The 19,613-nt window shown below is 33.0% G+C and overlaps 1 protein-coding gene across 1 annotated transcript in view; it reads left to right on the forward strand.

The window, feature by feature from the left end:
* Positions 1–17,003, forward strand: part of LOC115449483 (BAI1-associated protein 3) — an 80,712-nt gene extending 63,709 nt beyond the window's left edge. Inside the window, exons 17-25 of the mRNA XM_030177323.2 lie at positions 2,003–2,066; positions 2,460–2,620; positions 3,518–3,608; positions 6,226–6,388; positions 8,141–8,366; positions 9,618–9,783; positions 10,005–10,164; positions 13,922–14,156; positions 14,891–17,003. Coding sequence (XP_030033183.1) covers positions 2,003–2,066; positions 2,460–2,620; positions 3,518–3,608; positions 6,226–6,388; positions 8,141–8,366; positions 9,618–9,783; positions 10,005–10,164; positions 13,922–14,156; positions 14,891–14,985 — 1,361 coding nt within the window. The 3' untranslated portion in view covers positions 14,986–17,003. The remainder of the gene's footprint in view (positions 1–2,002; positions 2,067–2,459; positions 2,621–3,517; positions 3,609–6,225; positions 6,389–8,140; positions 8,367–9,617; positions 9,784–10,004; positions 10,165–13,921; positions 14,157–14,890) is intronic.
* Positions 17,004–19,613: the final 2,610 nt, after the last annotated feature.

Consider the following 19,613-nt stretch of genomic DNA (forward strand, 5'->3'; position numbering starts at 1 on the left):
TTTATATTATAATTTTCTCCCGACGTTTCGATTCCTATGCAGCCTTCATAGTCATGGTCTGAGGTGTTGGTCGTCGAGAAGTCGAAGATACAATATCTATCTATGTTTTAGAATTATAATTTTTTTTTAATCCGGAGAAAATTATAATACACTAATGATTTCTTATGTTTACGCGAATGTTAGACATTGAAATAAAAACTATTTAAACGGATTTTATCGCGGTTTTTTATATTATTATTTTCTCCCGACGTTTCGAAGACTTTGCAGCCTTCATGGTCACGGGGGGGACTGAGGTGTTGTTCATCCGTAAAGTCAAAGTTACAATATCTACCTACATTTTTCAAATATACAACTTTTTAAAATTTTTTATCTGTTGACGGTCCGATCTACGCAGAATGAGCTCACAGTGTCTTGAGGTCTGGCAGCCGGTCTTTTGGGATCCGATTTAATTAAATGTAGAACAGGATCCCAGGCTTGTGCAAGCTTCCAACCATCTTCCCTATTGAAATTATAATACACTAAGCCGCGATAAAATCCATAAAATAGTTTTATTTCAATGTCTAACATTCGCGTAAACATAAGAAACAAATTATACAAATATGGTAATTTATTTTCTTTTGGTATCGAAAAAATAAAACACCCATGGTGTGTTTTATTTATGTACATTGTTGTGGGATAATGTTACACGTGATCAGAATGGCACTGAACTATGTTTACAGAATCGAACACTCAAGTTGCTAGTTTTTCTCTATTAGAAGGCCTTCACCATCGCCAACTATTTGCCAAATTCGAGTCTTGTTTCAATTGACCCCAGTCTCCCCTAATTATATTGTCATAATATGTTACCAATCAAAATGGAATTTAGGATACAAACACAAAAAGTGATGATTCTATCACGCGAATAGAACCTGAAATCTTTTGTATTGTATCTGCCAATATGAACATCAATCCAGAAAAAAAATTAAACAGCATTTAATGAATAGTTTCAAATAACATTATACTATAACAATGTAATTTAAATCGTCTTTAAATGGCGTAGTTACCCAGCCAAATACCTCGTAGCATTTATTTCAAAACAATAGCATGATAGAGATTGGAGATGCGGTCGAAATTAGAACAGCTCGCTTACGATAGATACTTGTGCGGTTTGAAGCGACCCTAATCAAAGGAAATGAACAACACACAATCCGACAGAGCATTTCCGGGCATTTCGCCTTTAGGAAAGCAGAATGTTTTTACAGAATTTTTGATTGTCAATAATGAATTTTCGTGTTGAAGATAAACAACATAGCGAATAACATTTCTTTTAAAATTTTAATGTAAAATTGCTTATTGTTTTATATACCTAGCATCTTTGATATGTTTGAATTACATTAGTATATTATCGTTACAAAAATTCAAAGTAAAAAATATTTGATCTCTTCAAAATAAAAATCTTTGGCAAAATCCCCGTGAATTTCTCCATGAAACCATTCTTTTGCAAACGTCTAAAGGACTAACGCAGTGAATAAAAAGACGATTTTCAAATAGCATTGGCATTATCGTTGAGAGGGCAAAAGGCGAAGGTTCACACCCCGAGCCGAGGCAGGCTACTATTTAGATAAGCATCAGTATCAAACGTTGCTGTAACACGAAACCTTTTATTTCGAGGAGACAAGGCTTTCGTTATCTATGTTATATTTCGATTATTAAAGGTAACACAGGATATTTAGTGAACTATTTATATCGGTTTCGAAAATTTTCAAATACACGGAGTATAATTAATGCCCACTGTTCGCATTGTTTTTGGTTCACAAAATTATGTCAGGGTAAAATGTCTCATAGGTACCCATAACGATAAAATAAAATCCGATTGCGCTATTTCTAAATAACAAAGCAAGTCTAAAATAAGATACTAATAATATAATATCGAAATTTCTGATCTATTTATGCGATTTTAACAAGGTGAATACTTTGAAATAAATTCTAAAATATTACTTGTAATCACTGAATAATGTTTTAGACCGTCCCGTAGAGGGAGAACATCTCGTGAAACATAGCACTTCATCAGTGGACACGGCGGCTTGGTGAGTACCTACACCTGTAATTTAGTTTATAAACCTGCTGGCTCTCCGCCACGCAGCGATGTAACGTGGGCCAACCAGCTTACAAAAAACTACTTGATAAACCTACTTTCGTGCCAAAAGGTAAATTACGTTAATATGTATTAGGTACCTTGGACAACTCTGCATATTTACAGAAATGAATGTATAAAATATTCTTATGGCAACAAATGCAAAGTCCGACTGAGACGAAACTCCACTCACCATTGAAACCCACACTGAGCACTAATGCTTTTGCAAAAGTCCCAGTAAAAATGTGTATCATAATTTCTAAGATGCTCTGCTGTGATGTCATTTGTTCGGTTGGATACCAACTCATGATGCTCATTCTAATTTATATTTGTTACTTAACACCAGCCTATACCACATGCGACTGGTGTGGCGCGCGATCGGCGGCGCAGAGGAGGGCACGGCGGGTGGGTCCCTGCGACTCCTGGAGGCGGCCTGCGCCACCGCCCTGCACTACGCGGACCTCGTGCACGGCGCACTAGCTGACCAGGGATATTATGAGAACCACGGTTAGTGAGAACACGGGACTTTGCTAAGCCCATGTTTTGAGCAGTATGTAGAATTCAAAGTACTTATTTAAATATTATCATATTGGTATTGATGCTCTCTACGGTTTGGACTAGGTATACATTATATATTTTTTTTTAGTTATCATTACGTGCATGCCATAAAAAAATGGCAGGTATCTTGTTTTCAGAGCGCTCAGTTTTCCGAATTTATTACAATACTAATCATATTTCCCCGCAGATTTTTTTTCGACTTTGTAACATATTTTATAAAAAACGCTGACAAGTTAATCACTCTTTAGCCGAAGCTAGATTGTTTGGCTACCTTTTGAGTTGGCAAGAGACCAACGAACCATTAAAGGCTTGCTATAACTATGAATGAAATCAAGTTATTTTGGTTTACATAACAAAAAATAGTCTCGCATATAATTTTCATGTTTTCAATAATGGCATCTCCCATGGACTATGTATCGCACTTGTTACCTTAATGGATGTTAAATTGTTATTTATTTTAACATAAATGGAACAAGCCTTTGTTTTCCATGAATATGAATATCTACGAAGCATTACGAAAACTAACATAGTATTCGTAACATGACATTTTAGTAGCCTACTTATGGTGGTCAGGTAGAAATATAACGTGTGAGCTTATAGACTTTTCTAATTGAAGCGACTATTTCGATTTTTATATAAGATAAAAGTTTGTTTTCACGCCTTAACGGTTCTTGGCTGTCTGCAATTCGTCGCATTTCATACGATAGTATACGTGATATTCTATATCAACATAAAAAATGGGTTCAACATATGAACAAGTTAGCTATATTCTAAAATTCACGTATATTTGTAGTCTAAACACACGAATTCTTATAAATGTATGCTAAAATGATCTATCTGCAACAGGTCAAAACAAAACAACGGAAGAAATATGTACGATCGTTAACAATCTTGAGTACGTCCGCCGCTCGTTATCCGAATACGACGATGAACACATGTAAGTACCTCGACTAGCGCCAAACTATCATCGCCTGGGTTCTAATTCTATATGCTACTCGTTATTTTGACAGTAAACGTTCCGTGTTGCATTGAAGATAATAGAACTATTAAGATTATTGACATAGACTCTTGCTGTAATCAAGTATTTGATCACAGCAAGAGTCAGAATGAGTGTACAATAATCAGTTTCGAAACAGTTGAATCGGAAATATAAGCTTGGAATTAGCAATACTGTGCACATGGTAGAAATTATATAAATTACGAGAAGCCTAACGCTTAACTGCACTACGTAATCATTAGCCAAGTTAACCATTGAAGCAAGACCTAATTAGCAATGTACAACCATGTCTGCAGTAGAAAATCAATTATAGATTGCCCTAACTACCTACATTTATTTTATTATAATTTATTGTGAATACATTCGCGAGTTTTTATTTTTTATTAAAAAGGTAATTCAGTGAAAGCTCTTTTTAACATTGAATTATAAAAACGAATTCTGAAAAAACATCAAATAACAACGGAAAAATATTATTTGAATATCTACGAAATTCATTAGAATTGTTTGTTATTCTTTTAATTTAATAAATATTTCCAATGATAAATATTAAAAAAACAAGACTACATGATAAGTTTATCACACTGCTATTAGAATAAATACTTTTTTGTTTTTTTATATTTAATTTTTATAGTTTCAGTGACCTATTTTACTCTGTACCTATGCATATAAGAACCTTGTGAAAACGAACAAATTTAGCTTAACAATGCGGCTAAGCGATTGTTAAATATTCGTAACATTGTTTTACAATGAGCGATTATCCTTTATTTTATGAAGTCATTACTATACTATATGGAACGTTTACAAACATTTCTAACAATTAACCTCCACTTTACTACTCTGATAAGTTGAGTACGCAGTCTGGTACGTTGTCTTTGTTGTCTTGTATTAATTTCTTCAATATTTTGTGCGGGTATAAAATATTTAGCAGGAACCGTTATAAGAAGTGTTGTATTTTTGAAAAATTTAATGTTTCTAATAATTTATGACATTAAATTATTCTTTTTTTTACTTACGTGTAAAAATATGCTTTATATATAATACTTGTGTACTTTAATATTTTATTTTAGGTAGATATTCGTTGTATAAATAAAACGCAGTAAGTACTTATATACTGTTTTTTTACACTATAGGTCTTAAATAAATATTTCAATATCAAATCGACTAATATAAAATAATATATTTTTGTTATATTTGTCAAGATTCTATCAGTAATAGTAATAATATCCGTCCAGTATATATATACTGTCCCATTGTTGGGCACCAGTATCCTTTTCTACTGTGATGGTTTCTATTATATAGGAAAAACAATAAATCTAAAATAATAATTCCATAAGCGGTAAAATATTCTTAATGCGTTTTCATTGTTATCGCTATAGTGGGGCATATTATTAATGGAACAGTAATGATTCCTGTTATTGGACATTTACTAGACACATTAGAAGCGGCGGTAGCCTAGTTGGGTGTGGAATAGACTGCCAAGATGAATGTCCGCAGGTTCAAATCCCAAGGGCACACACCTCTGACTTTTTTAAAAAATCATGTGCGTATTCTTTGTAAATTTATCGTTCGCTTTAACGGTGAAGGAAAACATCGCGAGGAAACCTACACATCTGAGAAGTTCTCTATAGGCATTTCGAAGGTGTGTGAAGTCCACCAATCCGCACTAGGCCAGCGGGTTTGATTAAGGCCTAATCCCTCTCAGTAGTAGAGGAGGCCCGTGCTCAGCAGTGGGCAAGTATATAATACAGGGCTGATATTATTATTATTATTACTAGACACATTTCCAGTACAAATTACCCTTTTAGTCGATCAATGAAAATTTTATAGGACACAAGCAGCTAATATTTTTACTTGTCCCTTTTGAATTCTGATTGAGCAGAACTAAAATTCAGGGTTCGCAGTCCATTGTGTATAGTAGTTTCGGCGATTTTAAAGTAACTATATATTAATGTGTATAGATATGACATATAATTGTATCTTTTACTGTAGCACCAGTTGGAAATTTTACCACCAGTTTTATCTACAGAGATAAAGGTCGCGGAACTTACTGGATGTAGACCGCTTGTAATAGTCGGTTTGGAAATCTCTAGACGAGGCCTATTTTCAGCAGTGGACTTTGAATGGCCGATGATAACTATGATTATGGAGACTAACGGGCAAGGATAGTCATTTCTTTAGTTAGACATACATACAATACTTATATCTTAAATCTCATGACCGACCAAAAATTCAGTTTGGGAGTTAAATTCAGCTAAAAATCTACTTATAGTTATATTTTCAGTTTCGGGTAAAAAAACAGCCATAATGACGGTTGCGCCGAAAATCATTGCTCGTGAATTGTCGCCCTTAGATAAATACAACTATTTTTCTAACATAGGTACTATAATTTTCTTTTTTTTATGTCGCTTAACATGAAATAACATAAACTATTTTTAGCTAACAAGAGAAATTTTACCATGAAATTTTCGGTTTCAATTTCAAATCTCGTATCGGTGGGACACTAATCCTAGATTATTATTTGTTGTCAAATTGTGTACTTATACATGTGTTATGACAGTGCAAATGACGACAATGCTCGTCAACTAGTGCGCGGTGCCCTGGGCACGTTGGATGCCCGTGCTTGCCGCGCCGCGTTGCCGCTCGCCGCCCGCTCGCGACCACCTCTCCGCAAGGCCGTGTTCCATCTAGCCTGGTCACCTGACACGCTGCCCACTGCACAAGTAAGATCTATCTACTGAAGTTGCTTTTTAATACTGGAATTTACATAACTAATGTTTTTTTTTTAACAAATGGCAATACGGTAAAATCGACGACTAACCACAATAGAAACCAACTACAAAAACTTTTCGCATAAAGCAGCGTGAGAGTTTGTTTTGCTTATAACTCCGAAACATGATAATTTTGATATCTTATTGCTCAGAAATTTCATATCTTTCTTTTTTTATCTTTAATCTTCCTAGTATCTTCTAGATATTACGGTTAGAATTTTGATTTTCACTATAGATAATTATTAGTACTATTCGGTGTGTATCCAGTGATTAATTATACACCTGCTTCTGTCAATCTCTACTCCACCTTAAGTTTGACTGAGAGAGAATGCCCTTGGCATTAAGTCCGCCTGTATACATACCATATTGTGTACAAAATGTTGAAATAAATATTGGCGTTAAAGTGAAATAAGAAAATTGTACAAACTAAATTGTGTACTGTAATAACATTGTTTATAATTTGATAAAAAATAAAAAATGCAAGCAAACCCATTATTTGTTCATTAAGTCATATATTACATGCGACATGACACATGAACTATAGTAAGCAGAAACCATGTAGAGACTGGAGGCGACAATATAAACAATGTTGCAGCTCCGCTCGTAATAACACACGTTGACATCCCAATCCAATATTAAACCGTAAACCACGACACTAGTGCACGGTGCAATAAAATTGCTCGTTAATCTAAACCCATAGAAGACGTACGGTATTGTCATCTCCAACGACGAACAGAAAATACTATTATGTTGGAACGAATAACAAAGAGACTCTTAAGGTCACCATAGCGTATTTCTGATTTATACGAAACCTATGCATAGAAAAAGTGCTTGAAATAATTTAAATATATTTTGAAATACTATTCATATTTATGATTCTAAAATCTACTTACAAGAAATTTACGTACATTCGGGTTTGGATAGTGTGTATTATATATTCCAAGCTCTACCGTTGCATGCCACTTTCAACTAGTTTTCAAGAAATCAAAAAATACATCGTACTTTAAATTAATTTTTCGTTGTTCCTGCTAATAGAGTTGCCCTTCACTAACTTAGCAAGCATAGTTGGGCTTCCGCTTTAGCCTATTAACCAACATAAACAAAATAAGATCTTACTTTCAATAATATTGTGTATACAAATAGAGCTATGACTTTAACGGTATAACAATAAGTGATATTTAATCACATTACTTTACTAGCATTATAAAAGAAAAGAGATAAACAAAATATTTGTACTTAAAATGCTGAGATTTTTAGATAATTTGCTGCTTGGGTATTTTAAGATCAAAAAATACTTTTATTAATAATTGCTCTGTCATAAAAATATTTCTATAAATCATATTTATTCAGTATAAGTTTAATAACATTGCAGACAACACGAAGTTTCACAAGGGCAAATTTAATCTTAAGGGAAAATGAATTATAGACGCCACGTCAGCTTGGTTCCACATGTTTAAGCTATTTATATTCTTAGCAGAACGTACTGACGGCTGACGCATATAAACTAATGAGTAAATATGCATTTCAGGAACTACGGGATTATTTGAATGAATTTAAATGTCATACGTAACTCCTTAAATTATGCCTTAATAAATTCATAGATTGTTATGTTTCCTGGCATGAAATTGATAATTAAAATATTACATAATATGTAAACTTCGGTTTCGGAGTCAGTACTATGTATGAGATTTTTTTATATACTAGGCGATAACACCACTGCTGGAATTCCTGGATCAACATCTGTCTTCGCTTAACACTTGGTTGCTTCCGCGTGCGTTTATTCGCGCTCTGGCGGGCTGCTGGAGTGCTGTCCTTAAAGAAGTATCATCGCAAGCTGATGCAGGCGGCGCAGAAAGACCAAGAGTTTATCATCACAGGCTAAGGGAAGCACTTGATCTACTAGCAGAATTCTTCCATGCGGAAGGCAAAGGTATTTTGATATGATGATTATAAGATCTAATATTTTACATCTTTTTTTAAATACTTATATAAATTTATCCACCAAAGTTTTAAACCGATTTATTGTTATATTTTTGCCAAATAATATGCTAAATTATTATTATATAAATCTGTCAATTTTTAAATTCACTGAATTATTTTTTATTATTATAAAATTTCAGTTTTGGATAATTTTATCATAATATTATTAAAACTTACGCGAGACATATTAAATTAGTCAAAACAACACGGTTTTACTCACGTATAAAAGTAGTCGGAATCGCCGACCAGTTTTATCATAGGCTAGGGCTATATAGGTGACTTTTTCTTTATTGATTTTTTAGAAATAAAATTGTTTTCAATTCGTTATTTCAAAGCAATACTTAAATGTCGATAGCATAATTAAGTACAATACATAATATTACACTTTTCACATGGCGGTTCAACATCCATCTGTACTTTTTTTTTGGCTTTTTAATGCAAAAACACGCAACTTACTTCTTTTATTATTAAATTTGTTGCAATTTAATCGAAGCGTTTAATATAAAGATATTCCTTCATGAAACGATTTTATTAAACTATTTTGCAATCAAGTGGGATCAATGGTTAAGTTAGAAATAAAAAAGACATAAAAAATATCAACTAAATGTTATTTTCTTTAAAAACCAATCTTTTTCCCAATGAAACATAAATTGGCTATCTCGTAAGAATTATAAAGAAATTCCAACTTGCATTTATCATTTTCGCGAGAAAGTTGAAATGTTATCCAATTAAAAGTTACTTTACTAAGTTTTTCTTGAAGTTTCCCAATCAAATTATTTCAAATCAACGATCAATTTACAGTAATAACAAAAACAGACCAGGGCAGATCATCTCGTGCAACCGGCGTTAGATGATAACAATGAAGAATACATGTCAATTAATCTTGCATTTTTTGTCCTTCCGTTTGTAGAGAGAACTAAATGTTTGATGGGAAAATTATATTGTATATTTCAGACACGACTTACCGGCATTATAAAGTGCATAACTGTGCTCCCTAAAACTGTGGCTTATTTTTTCAACAATTTGAATTATATCTATATTTTATTTGTTAGATGAAATTCATTATTAATATATAGATGTCTAACCGTGGTTTTATTTGTTAGAAAAACTAGGAAAACGAAATCAATGAATTCAAAACCTTGATTTGTGATGAATTCGTCGATGCGCATAGTCCAATATACCGGGCATAAATTAATTCTAGGTTTACCAATGTCGGAAGTACACAGTGTCGAATGGTCCCGCGTTGAACAAAGGATGCAATACCACCAGGCTCCGACAGAGGAGTTATTAGAACTCTGGCTAGCAGATAGACTGGCAGAACAAACGCGCACTCAGTTGCCATCGCCGTATGGATCTATCCTTGTAAGGTAAAACTAAAATTAGGAAAACACTATTCCTTAATTATAAAGAAAATCCAAACTTTATAGATATACCTACGTAGTATACTACAAACACGTCACATTTCAACAATAACATATGTAGACCAATTTTGTAAATATGAACTTAGTGACATTTACATAACTGAATATACTTGTAATGAAACCACAGAACAGTATATAAGCTCAAACGATCTATTTGATGTCATTAGGGTGTATTTCAACCACGATTCGCTGTGTGTGGAGGTGTTGTCTGCCCGCGACGTGATACCTCTAGATCCGAACGGGTTGAGTGATCCCTTCGTTGTGCTTGAGCTGTTGCCAAAACGACTCTTCCCGAAAACACACGAACAAAGCACTAATGTGCAAAAGGTAAGGAATTTATTTTTTATAAACATTCAAGGTATTTGTTACTAGGTAAAAGAGAAACACCTTTCGTTTTCTTTTAAGCATGAATTAAAGATTGATATCTGTTTCCACATTTACAATAGTTTGACGGATATCTCTTAAACTAAAAGGCTTTAGCTGGGTTAAAATTATAAAAATATTTTATTAATGCCCTATTACAACGTCTTGCTTAAAGATTCATACTTCATATCGTTATCCATCTAATTCTATTGCGGCGATGCGTATTGCGCTCTGTAGCTTATTTTGCAGTGCTTCATTTATTATATATAAAATATATATATAAAAAACCCTAAAGTTTTTTGGACGCACATTAAAAATTTGCGCAAAAATAGCTCGAACTATCCACCTACCATGTACTTGAATGAATTAAAATCTAATAATTTGAACGATGTGTGCGATTTGTTTGCAACGCACTTTTCCTCCGTTTACGAAGTCGACTCCCACACTGAACCCGCGGGTGTGACTGTAAGTGGTGAATGTGACCTTCGCATAGATATGCAAACAATCAAACGTGTCGTTAAGCAGCTTAACTTAAATAAAGGTGTCGGTCCGGACAATATTCCTCCTATATTCATACATAAAACTATAGATAATCTCCTAGTTCCATTACAAGCAATTTTTAACACATCATTATCAACTGGGATTTTTCCTGATAAATGGAAAGAAGTTAGAATTGTTCCGGTTTTTAAAAATGGTAAAAAAGACTCGATCTCTAATTATCGACCAATTTCTGTTCTTTCTAGTTTTGCAAAAATTTTTGAATCTTTAGTTTACCCGTATATTTATAATTTATCAAAAAGTCTCATATCACCACGCCAGCACGGATTTATGTTAAAACGATCCACTAATTCTAATTTGTTGGAATATATGGATGACGTAGCTCAGTCTGTAGATGGTGGCTATCAAGTAGATGCAATATATACTGATTTTACAAAGGCATTTGATAAAGTAAATCACACAATACTACTAAAAAACTTAATAAATTTGGTGTAGAAGGCGCACTACTGCGTTGGTGTGAATCATATCTTAAGAATAGAACCGCCACCGTCGTAATAGATGGATGTGCGTCCAAGTGTTATGTAGCATCTTCTGGGGTACCGCAAGGTTCGAATCTCGGTCCTCTTTTTTTTAATGTATATATAAATGATGTTACTAATTTATTTCAATATTCTCAATGTTACCTATTTGCTGACGATTTAAAGTTAATACGAGTAATAAAAAATGTAAGGGATTCTGAACTATTACAATCAGATTTAAATAAACTTATGGAATGGTGTTGCATTAATAAAATGTACTTAAATCCATTAAAATGCTATCATATAAAATTTATCTTAAAACGAAATCTGATCTACACTAATTACAATATTGCTGGTAGTATATGAAAAGAAGTACCTTGTGTTCGCGACCTAGGAGTTTATATGGACACTAAATTAATTTTTTCTACTCATATTGACGAAATGCTTAGTGCAGCTTATAAATCACTTGGTTTTGTGCTTCGTAGTAGTAAATACTTTACAATTGCTATGTTAGAAGTAAGCTGGAATATTGTTGTGCTATCTGGTCGCCCAGTTATAAAATACATATCAATAGAATCGAAGGTGTCCAAAAAAAATTCCTAAAACATTTGGCTTACCGTAGATACATTCCCAAAAATTTAACATCGTATCAAGATAGGTTAATTTACTTGAATATGACTTCTCTTAAAGTTAGACGTGATACTCTGAACATAGTGCATTTACACAAATTATTAAATAATAAAAATGACTGCCCCAACTTGTTGTCAAAATTTAGTTTAAGTGTACCCTCACGCCCTCCCCGGCAGGCTCGTCCTGTGCTACAAGTCCGTCGTTGTCGAACCAATGTAGGAAGACATTCACCCATCCCTCGTCTGTCAGCTCTCTATAACCGGCTGTCTATTAAAGTAAAAAATTTAGACATTTACCATGATTCCTTACGTACATTCAAACAAGCTATTTTGGCAAATATTGATGAGGTATAATATGCATTCTGATAATAATAAACTTAAATATTAGTTATTAGGTATATAGTATATAGATTTATATTATTAACTATTTCTCTTTTTTTATTTTTATATGTTTAAATTATTTTTTCTAACCTTGCGCATGTTGTGGTTGCCTGTAATTAGAATTGCAATTAGTCGAGATGTTTTTTTTTTTATTTTTAGTTATTTGTATGTAATATTGTATATTCTGTTAGTGATCCTTAATAAATAAAATAAAAAAAAATAAAAAAAAAATAAAATTTCTTCACTCCATTTAATCGAACTAAAGCTCTTTACTTCAAATTTATTTTGTGTTAAATGGGATAGAACATATCACTAGACTTTTACTAATGATCCGTTTAAGTCTAAATTTACATTGCAGCAAACTATTAATAATAAAATGTTTTTAAAGTTGGGCCATTTCTCATTAAAACTATAGAGAATGCAGGCAGAACCGGTCTAAACTTTTATTAAACTTTAAAAAGCCCGAAATACTGCATATTTATTATGACTTTTTAAATGTGCTTATTTAAAATATTATAGTTTATAAAATCAGAAACAAACCAGAAAAACGAAAATAATTGCAAACATACCGTTACAAAGCAATGGTAAACCTATTATTCAGTCTATTACATAAAACGACTTACCTATTAGTTAAATGGCAATATATAATACTTTATCTAAGAAATAATTCGGTTGAATTCACGGTTCAAGGAGCGTATTATGAGCTTCACAATTTCAAACATAAAATGCTCGGAAATTAATTTTCTGTAGAAAGGTTAAAAAGAATCTCGGTCTACTCTGCAAAAGTACTTTAGCCGGCTTCTGATTGCACCAACCCGCTAGCCTTACGTACCTACAAGTAAAAGACAAAGACAACGAAATGAAATCTGTGATGAATTTTAATGCATTGCTGAATGATTAATTGAAATGGTGACAGTTTCGGCAATGTAACGGACTACCGAGACGAATGTCCGCTGGTTCAAAACCCAAGGGTATGTATCTCTGACTTTTCTGGAGTTATGTGTGTATTCTTTATGAATTATAATCGTTTACTTTAACGGTGAAAGAAAACATTATGAGGAAACCTGTATACCTGAGAAGTTCGCTATAAGAATTTTGAGGGTCTGTGAAGTCTGCAAATGCACATTAGGCCAGCGTGGTGGACTAAGGCCTAATCCCTAGCAGAAGCAGACCTCTGGGCCCGTGCCCAGTGGTGAGACAGTATATGTATAATACACGGCTGGTTTTATTATTATCCGATAATATGTCAATATACTCTCAAATACATAATGAAAAATATTGTAGAATCTAATAATTGTTCAAAAGTCTCGGTACCAAAGACGAGACTTAATCCTTTTTAGGCAAAGCACGTACTGGAACGAGATTTTCCTTGAAAGAGAAGCTTTTTACTATTATGATATCGTTTTAAAATTAGAATGTAAAAGAGATTTCCAAGAAAACCTGACCTTATATTATACGTATATTAAATACCTAATATACTAGTTCAAAGTTGTATTTACGTTTATATTCAATTTTGTCTTCCATGGTAGTATCGTTTCTAGTGAACCGATTTCAACCCACTTCCAAAAAAGAAAGAAGTTCTCGTTTGTTTTATTGCTCATTTCCGAGATTTTTAAGTCTTTTTTTTTTCATACACATTACACCACATATATCATTATTTTTGTGTTCATCATGCTAAATAATTTTGTAAACTAGAAAACTCTAAACCCGGTGTGGGACGAGTGCTTCGAGTTCGCGGTGTCGCTGGAGTCGTGCCGGTCGGCCCAGGCGGCGCTGTCGCTGTCGGTGTGGGACCGCGACGTGCTGACGGCGGACGACTTCGCGGGCGAGGCGTTCGTCTCGCTGACGCGCGTGCCCGGTGTCAACAGTCACGCGCCCCCCGACCCGCTGCGGCCCATCGAGCTGCCGCTCATGCAGCTACATGACCGAAGTATTAATAGTGTTACATCTTAGACGTATTATAAACGTAATTTATTGTCTCTGCGTGACATGGTGTTCTTTGGACCCAATAGCTTAACCTTAGTGTAACCTAAATCTATATACAGTTATCAGTTTACATATAATATACTTAATAAACAGTATGGTATAGTGTCTCTGTATGCTCGATATACACCTATAGAGTGCATTGTGGATGTTTCTATATTAAAGTAATTTGTTTAACTCCTCCGGCGGCGAAGATGTATTGCGAGTGCGGTAAGTACGAACACGGTTCTGAGTTTCCGGGTTCGAATCCCCGAGATAGGACAAAATTATATTGTGTTTTTCTGGTCAGTATCAGCCCGGAGTTTGGAATTTGTGCCAAATATGGCGATAGATGCACAACCCAAACGTCGTGGAAAGGAACACACAGGACGAAACTCTAAAATTGTTGTAATTTAGACTTGAAATAGTTTTGTAAATTAGAAACTGATATGATAACTGCAGCAAAGATTATTCTAATTTGTTGACTTCACATAGTTCAGTCTTGTAGATTCGACTATTGTGGAGCGAAAAGCATTTTGTAGTTGTCAATGGACCCACATCATAAAATCTATAATACCTTGGGGTTAACTTAGCCCTTAGATGTGACTGTCAGATGTGTTAACTATAATATCACTTAAAGGATAAATGGAAACTTTTCTCTTTTATCCTTATTACCTTTACTCAATTAATATTCCTTCACAGGTCATCCCATTCTACAAATATTGGAGTCGCGCACTACAGATAAACTGGCCATGGATTTCATCAAAAAACAAAAACTCAGATTCGCTGAACAGTAAAAAAATATTATGATTTTTGAAATAGTCATTATAAACTTCTGTTTTCTATTATGTTTCATTGTTTCTATTTACGCACAACGTCCACTAAAATGTCGACAATATTATAAAGATATTTTCGAAAAAGAGTATAATATTTTTAAAGTCTAAATTTAATTATTATGCGAATTGTCTATTTATTATAAATTGTTAAGATGTAACAACACATCAGTATTAATGTGTAAAATATACTACAAAGACTGTGTAATTCTTCTACTCATGAGAGATATATATACATGGAAATATGTATTTGTGTATGTGGTCTTTAAATGCATTTTATATGTGTATCTAGATAGTACGCACCCTCGGAGCTTATGTCCCTAGCTATTAGTCTCTATTAGAAGTTCCCGACCAAGTACTTTAAGACTCGTTGCTATTATTTCGTCTTACATATTATATATATTATATTGTCTAAACATTATACATACCTATAGAGTACACATATTGCGAAAATAAAATAACTTTATATATGAACTATTAATATCAGTTTTGTATTATTGTTTTATATAATATTTCCGCATTAAATTTTTCGACGCATTGTTTTATTGCACAAAACTATCAAATCTGTCGAGCCTAAATAGATTATCGAGCAAATAAAATTATTTTATATCCTGCACTTCATGAGCTTGCTTACCGACATATTCCTATGGATAAAAAAACACGGTATTTTTCTATTAGTTTATATATTATCTTATTATATAAAACATATATCTATAAGCGTATATAACGAGCTTTGGTACTACCGTCATATCTTTGTATTGTATCACAACACAATGTCATGACTGATTTTCATGATTAGGATGTGTTTTATATACGGGATCCTTCATCACAATGTGAACGCTTGCGTAGATCTCAACTTTTCACCAATCCTGTCTCATTATAGGAACAAATGTAGAAATGTACCTTCCGCTGCCGAAATTCTTTACAGTTTCGCGAAGGACCCCTTTATTAATATAGTTATTATACATATATTTTATAACTTTATGTGACAAATGTTCACTGTGTAGGTATACAAGTCGTATTGTATTATGATAGAAATAAATTGTATTTCGATGTTTTGATTAGTGATCAAATATGCCATACAATTGTTTGTGTAACTCTATCGTAAATATATTACAATTTATTTATAATATTGTGCTAGGAAAAGGGGAAAGACAAGCGTAGGCATTGAAAGATATGCTTGTATTGTATGTTATGTCCATGAAGTTAAAAACAATCTAGCATCTTTATCAGTTTGGCTGTTCGGTGGCCTAGACGGTTTTTCAGTTAAAATAGTAATTTGTCACAAGAGTCACTACATTTTATTTTATCAAGATATTGTCTATTACGATATAAAACTATAATTTTTACATTAAGCCACTGGTAAAAAAAATTATATAAATGAGTATATCTTCCTGTTAACATGGCACACGGTTATTACGTAAAGCATAAAATATAACATCTGAATATAATGAATGTATATTACATATTACAGACTGCATGCTTGTATCAACCGCATACATAATTTATTATATTATCCACAATGTCTTCTTTATAAAATGGTATATTAATGTTTATTAAATAAATGAACTAAACCATATCCAATTTTGAATCCGATCATATCACATTGAGCTGTATGCACAGACGTATTTATACATATTTTGTATATTACTATCCTGTCTAAGAATTAAAACTATTACGAAATTTTATAAAACGAAATGTATTCGAACATACATTGATTCAAAGTCGAGAAATCTTTTACCCAGGTATTAACATATAATCAAAAATCCTTCATATCAAAAAATATTCTTTGGCAAACTAGACCATTCCAAAAGTCAATTATTTAAAAATAGGCTATTCAGATAAAATTATTTTACATTCGATATAACAAAGTAGATATTTTAGAACATATTGCTAATGTGGCAGGTACTGCTATGATTTTTTTAAAAATAAAATCCATTTACAAATTGTAATTTTTGTATAAAGGAGAATGCCCATTTTTGTATGAGAGTTGGGCTACGCTTGCGTCTGTACAAAACCTTCACAAAACTATGGGGAATATATCTTAATTTTTATACAAATTGAAAACAATTAGATATTCGATGGGAGTTCGGAGTGATCAGAATTTTTATAGCGCGGTTATTTTGAGGTTAAGTATGGACTGCAATAATGTAAGGTAGAAAGTACCTATGTGCCTGATTAAGTTCAATGTTGCAGTACCTACTGGTTATTGCTATAAGCGATTAGTGGACGGTCTTTTCACCTAGCTTTAATCGCCCTCATAAGCAGACGCTTATCAGTTGATAGGTCCTAAAATATCTGATAAGACGAAACTCCAATAAAACTTTTAACATATTATGGCGGAATATTAGTTTTTTCACGGAGCATACATATGTTACCTGACCTTTTGTGTATATGTTTTTCTGACTTACGACTTATTCTATTAAATGGATTACCTAATCTTTATTTCCACCTACCATTATCTCACTCCAATATGGCGTCAACACATATTGTAGAATAGATCCAGCTTAGTTTTTATGGCCGGCCTTATGCCTGTCGCCAACCCTATTTGGAGGATTCCGATCCCAGGCAACTCATGTTAAAAATACCGAGATAAAATGTTGCTTGGCCTGGAAACCGAACCCAGGAACTCACTTCACAGCCTGATTAGGCCAGTAGTTATTTATCATAGGGAAAGAAAAATAAAACCAGAAATACGAAATCCGATGCATATTTTTATATAGATGTATATTTTTAATAGAGGTATATATTCTTGGCATCCCAAAATAAAAACAAGAATTTAATATAGCTGCAGCACGTTTATATATACTCCTGAAGTGAGTGACTTCTTGCAGCGCTGGTCGGGTCATGTCATGTTGTTGTTGTCTGTGAACCTCTCTATTAGCTGATCTCCAGCAGGAAGCATAAACTCATTTCAGCCTTGAAACCTAAAATATAATGTAGAAGTTGAGTAAACATGTTCAGATTATTATTATTGTTAAACTGTTTTCTTTAGCTAAATATTTCCCACATTGTGGGTATGTTAATAATAATCTACATAACTAACAAACTGGACAGCTTGTCCAAGGAATATACTTGTCTTTGCTGTGGCGCCGCAAAGGTGCACAGTCAATACACGGCCGGGATATGCCGTCTCGATTAACTGTCCTGGATCTAGGCTCTAGACGACATTGTGTTACTTATTAAAAGCCTTCGGTCTCAAAGTTCGAAACGCACACTATACACGTTGTTTTTTAAAAGAGGATTTTTCAACTCAACATTAAAATACACTCCGATCTTTAGTAAGATAAAATATATTAAAATATTTTAATGATTTAACATTCAAACAAATCTAAAGTGTCAAAATGTCATTAATTTCTGTTGCCAGTGTAATAAAAATTTTTACCCATATATTCATTAATTAAAAATAAAGTCCAGACATGTTTTAGCCGACTATTGTATTTCTGTCAATGCAAGTAAAAGTTGCTATTTGTTTGTTTTTGGAACAATTAATATTTTCTTTTTTACCCGCTATTTGAGTTTGGTCATAATTATTAAGTAAAATATATTATTTTATAACAATATATTTGAGATGAATAATATATTTAATACATACATTATAGATTCAAGTACGGGCACATTTATTGTACGTAATATTTACTTTTTTATTCCATTTAAAAAGGGAATTTGTTATGAATTGGTATCAATTCGCCATATTGGCAGTAAATTATCCGGTGTTTAATTTGCAACAATTAAACAACTTTTTTCATATCTTTTAAACCCCCGTTCGCTTATGACTGAAATAAATACAAATGAAGTAATAATTAAAATGATGATTTTTCGTGAATATTTGGTTAAGACGCATGACTGTCGCAAAGATAGCCTGGTTTTGGGCATTGTCCTTTATATAACAATTTGGAATTTGTTGGATGGATACAATTAGGTGCTGTAATCGTGCTTAACGGTGCACGTGAAAGATTGGCTCAATACTGTCTCAACAGTTTGCAACATCGTCTAACCCCTTTCCCCATGAGAAGCAGAGTAAACCCTAAGTTAAAGTGAAGATTTACTTCACTCCCCACGCACATAGTCATAATGTTCACACGGTATGAATATAATAATATCCTCCAAATAAATGTGGAACACGCTTTTCCTCTTTACGATAAAACTCAACTGACTAGTATAAAAATAAACGTCTACTTACCTTCTAAAATAGGTGTGGTTATATGCAGAACCTATTCCGTGTGTGTTGTATTTCAATGGAATTTAAATTATATGTGTTTATTTATTAATTGATGTTTAAGTAATTATAACAAAAATGTATCACTAACATTTGTGTTCCTGGCTTTAATAAAGTATATAAACGTACATATTGTGTTTCATTTATCAATGGTTCCTTAAATAGTAAAAAAATATTTCATTTATTAGAATCAATTCCTCTGAAACGTAAAATATAAAACAATAATCTATCTATACTTATAATAAATCTGTAGAGAGGTCAATTCTGTACATGAAATATATTTCCAAAATAACTATCAGGGGGTGATTAGGGATCGATACTAATGCCAAAAATGCAATTGGTAAAATTTTTGTCTGTCTGTCTGTCTGTCTGT

This window comes from Manduca sexta, chromosome 15 (assembly GCF_014839805.1).
Source record: "Manduca sexta isolate Smith_Timp_Sample1 chromosome 15, JHU_Msex_v1.0, whole genome shotgun sequence".
Taxonomy (NCBI): Eukaryota; Metazoa; Arthropoda; class Insecta; order Lepidoptera; family Sphingidae; genus Manduca; species Manduca sexta.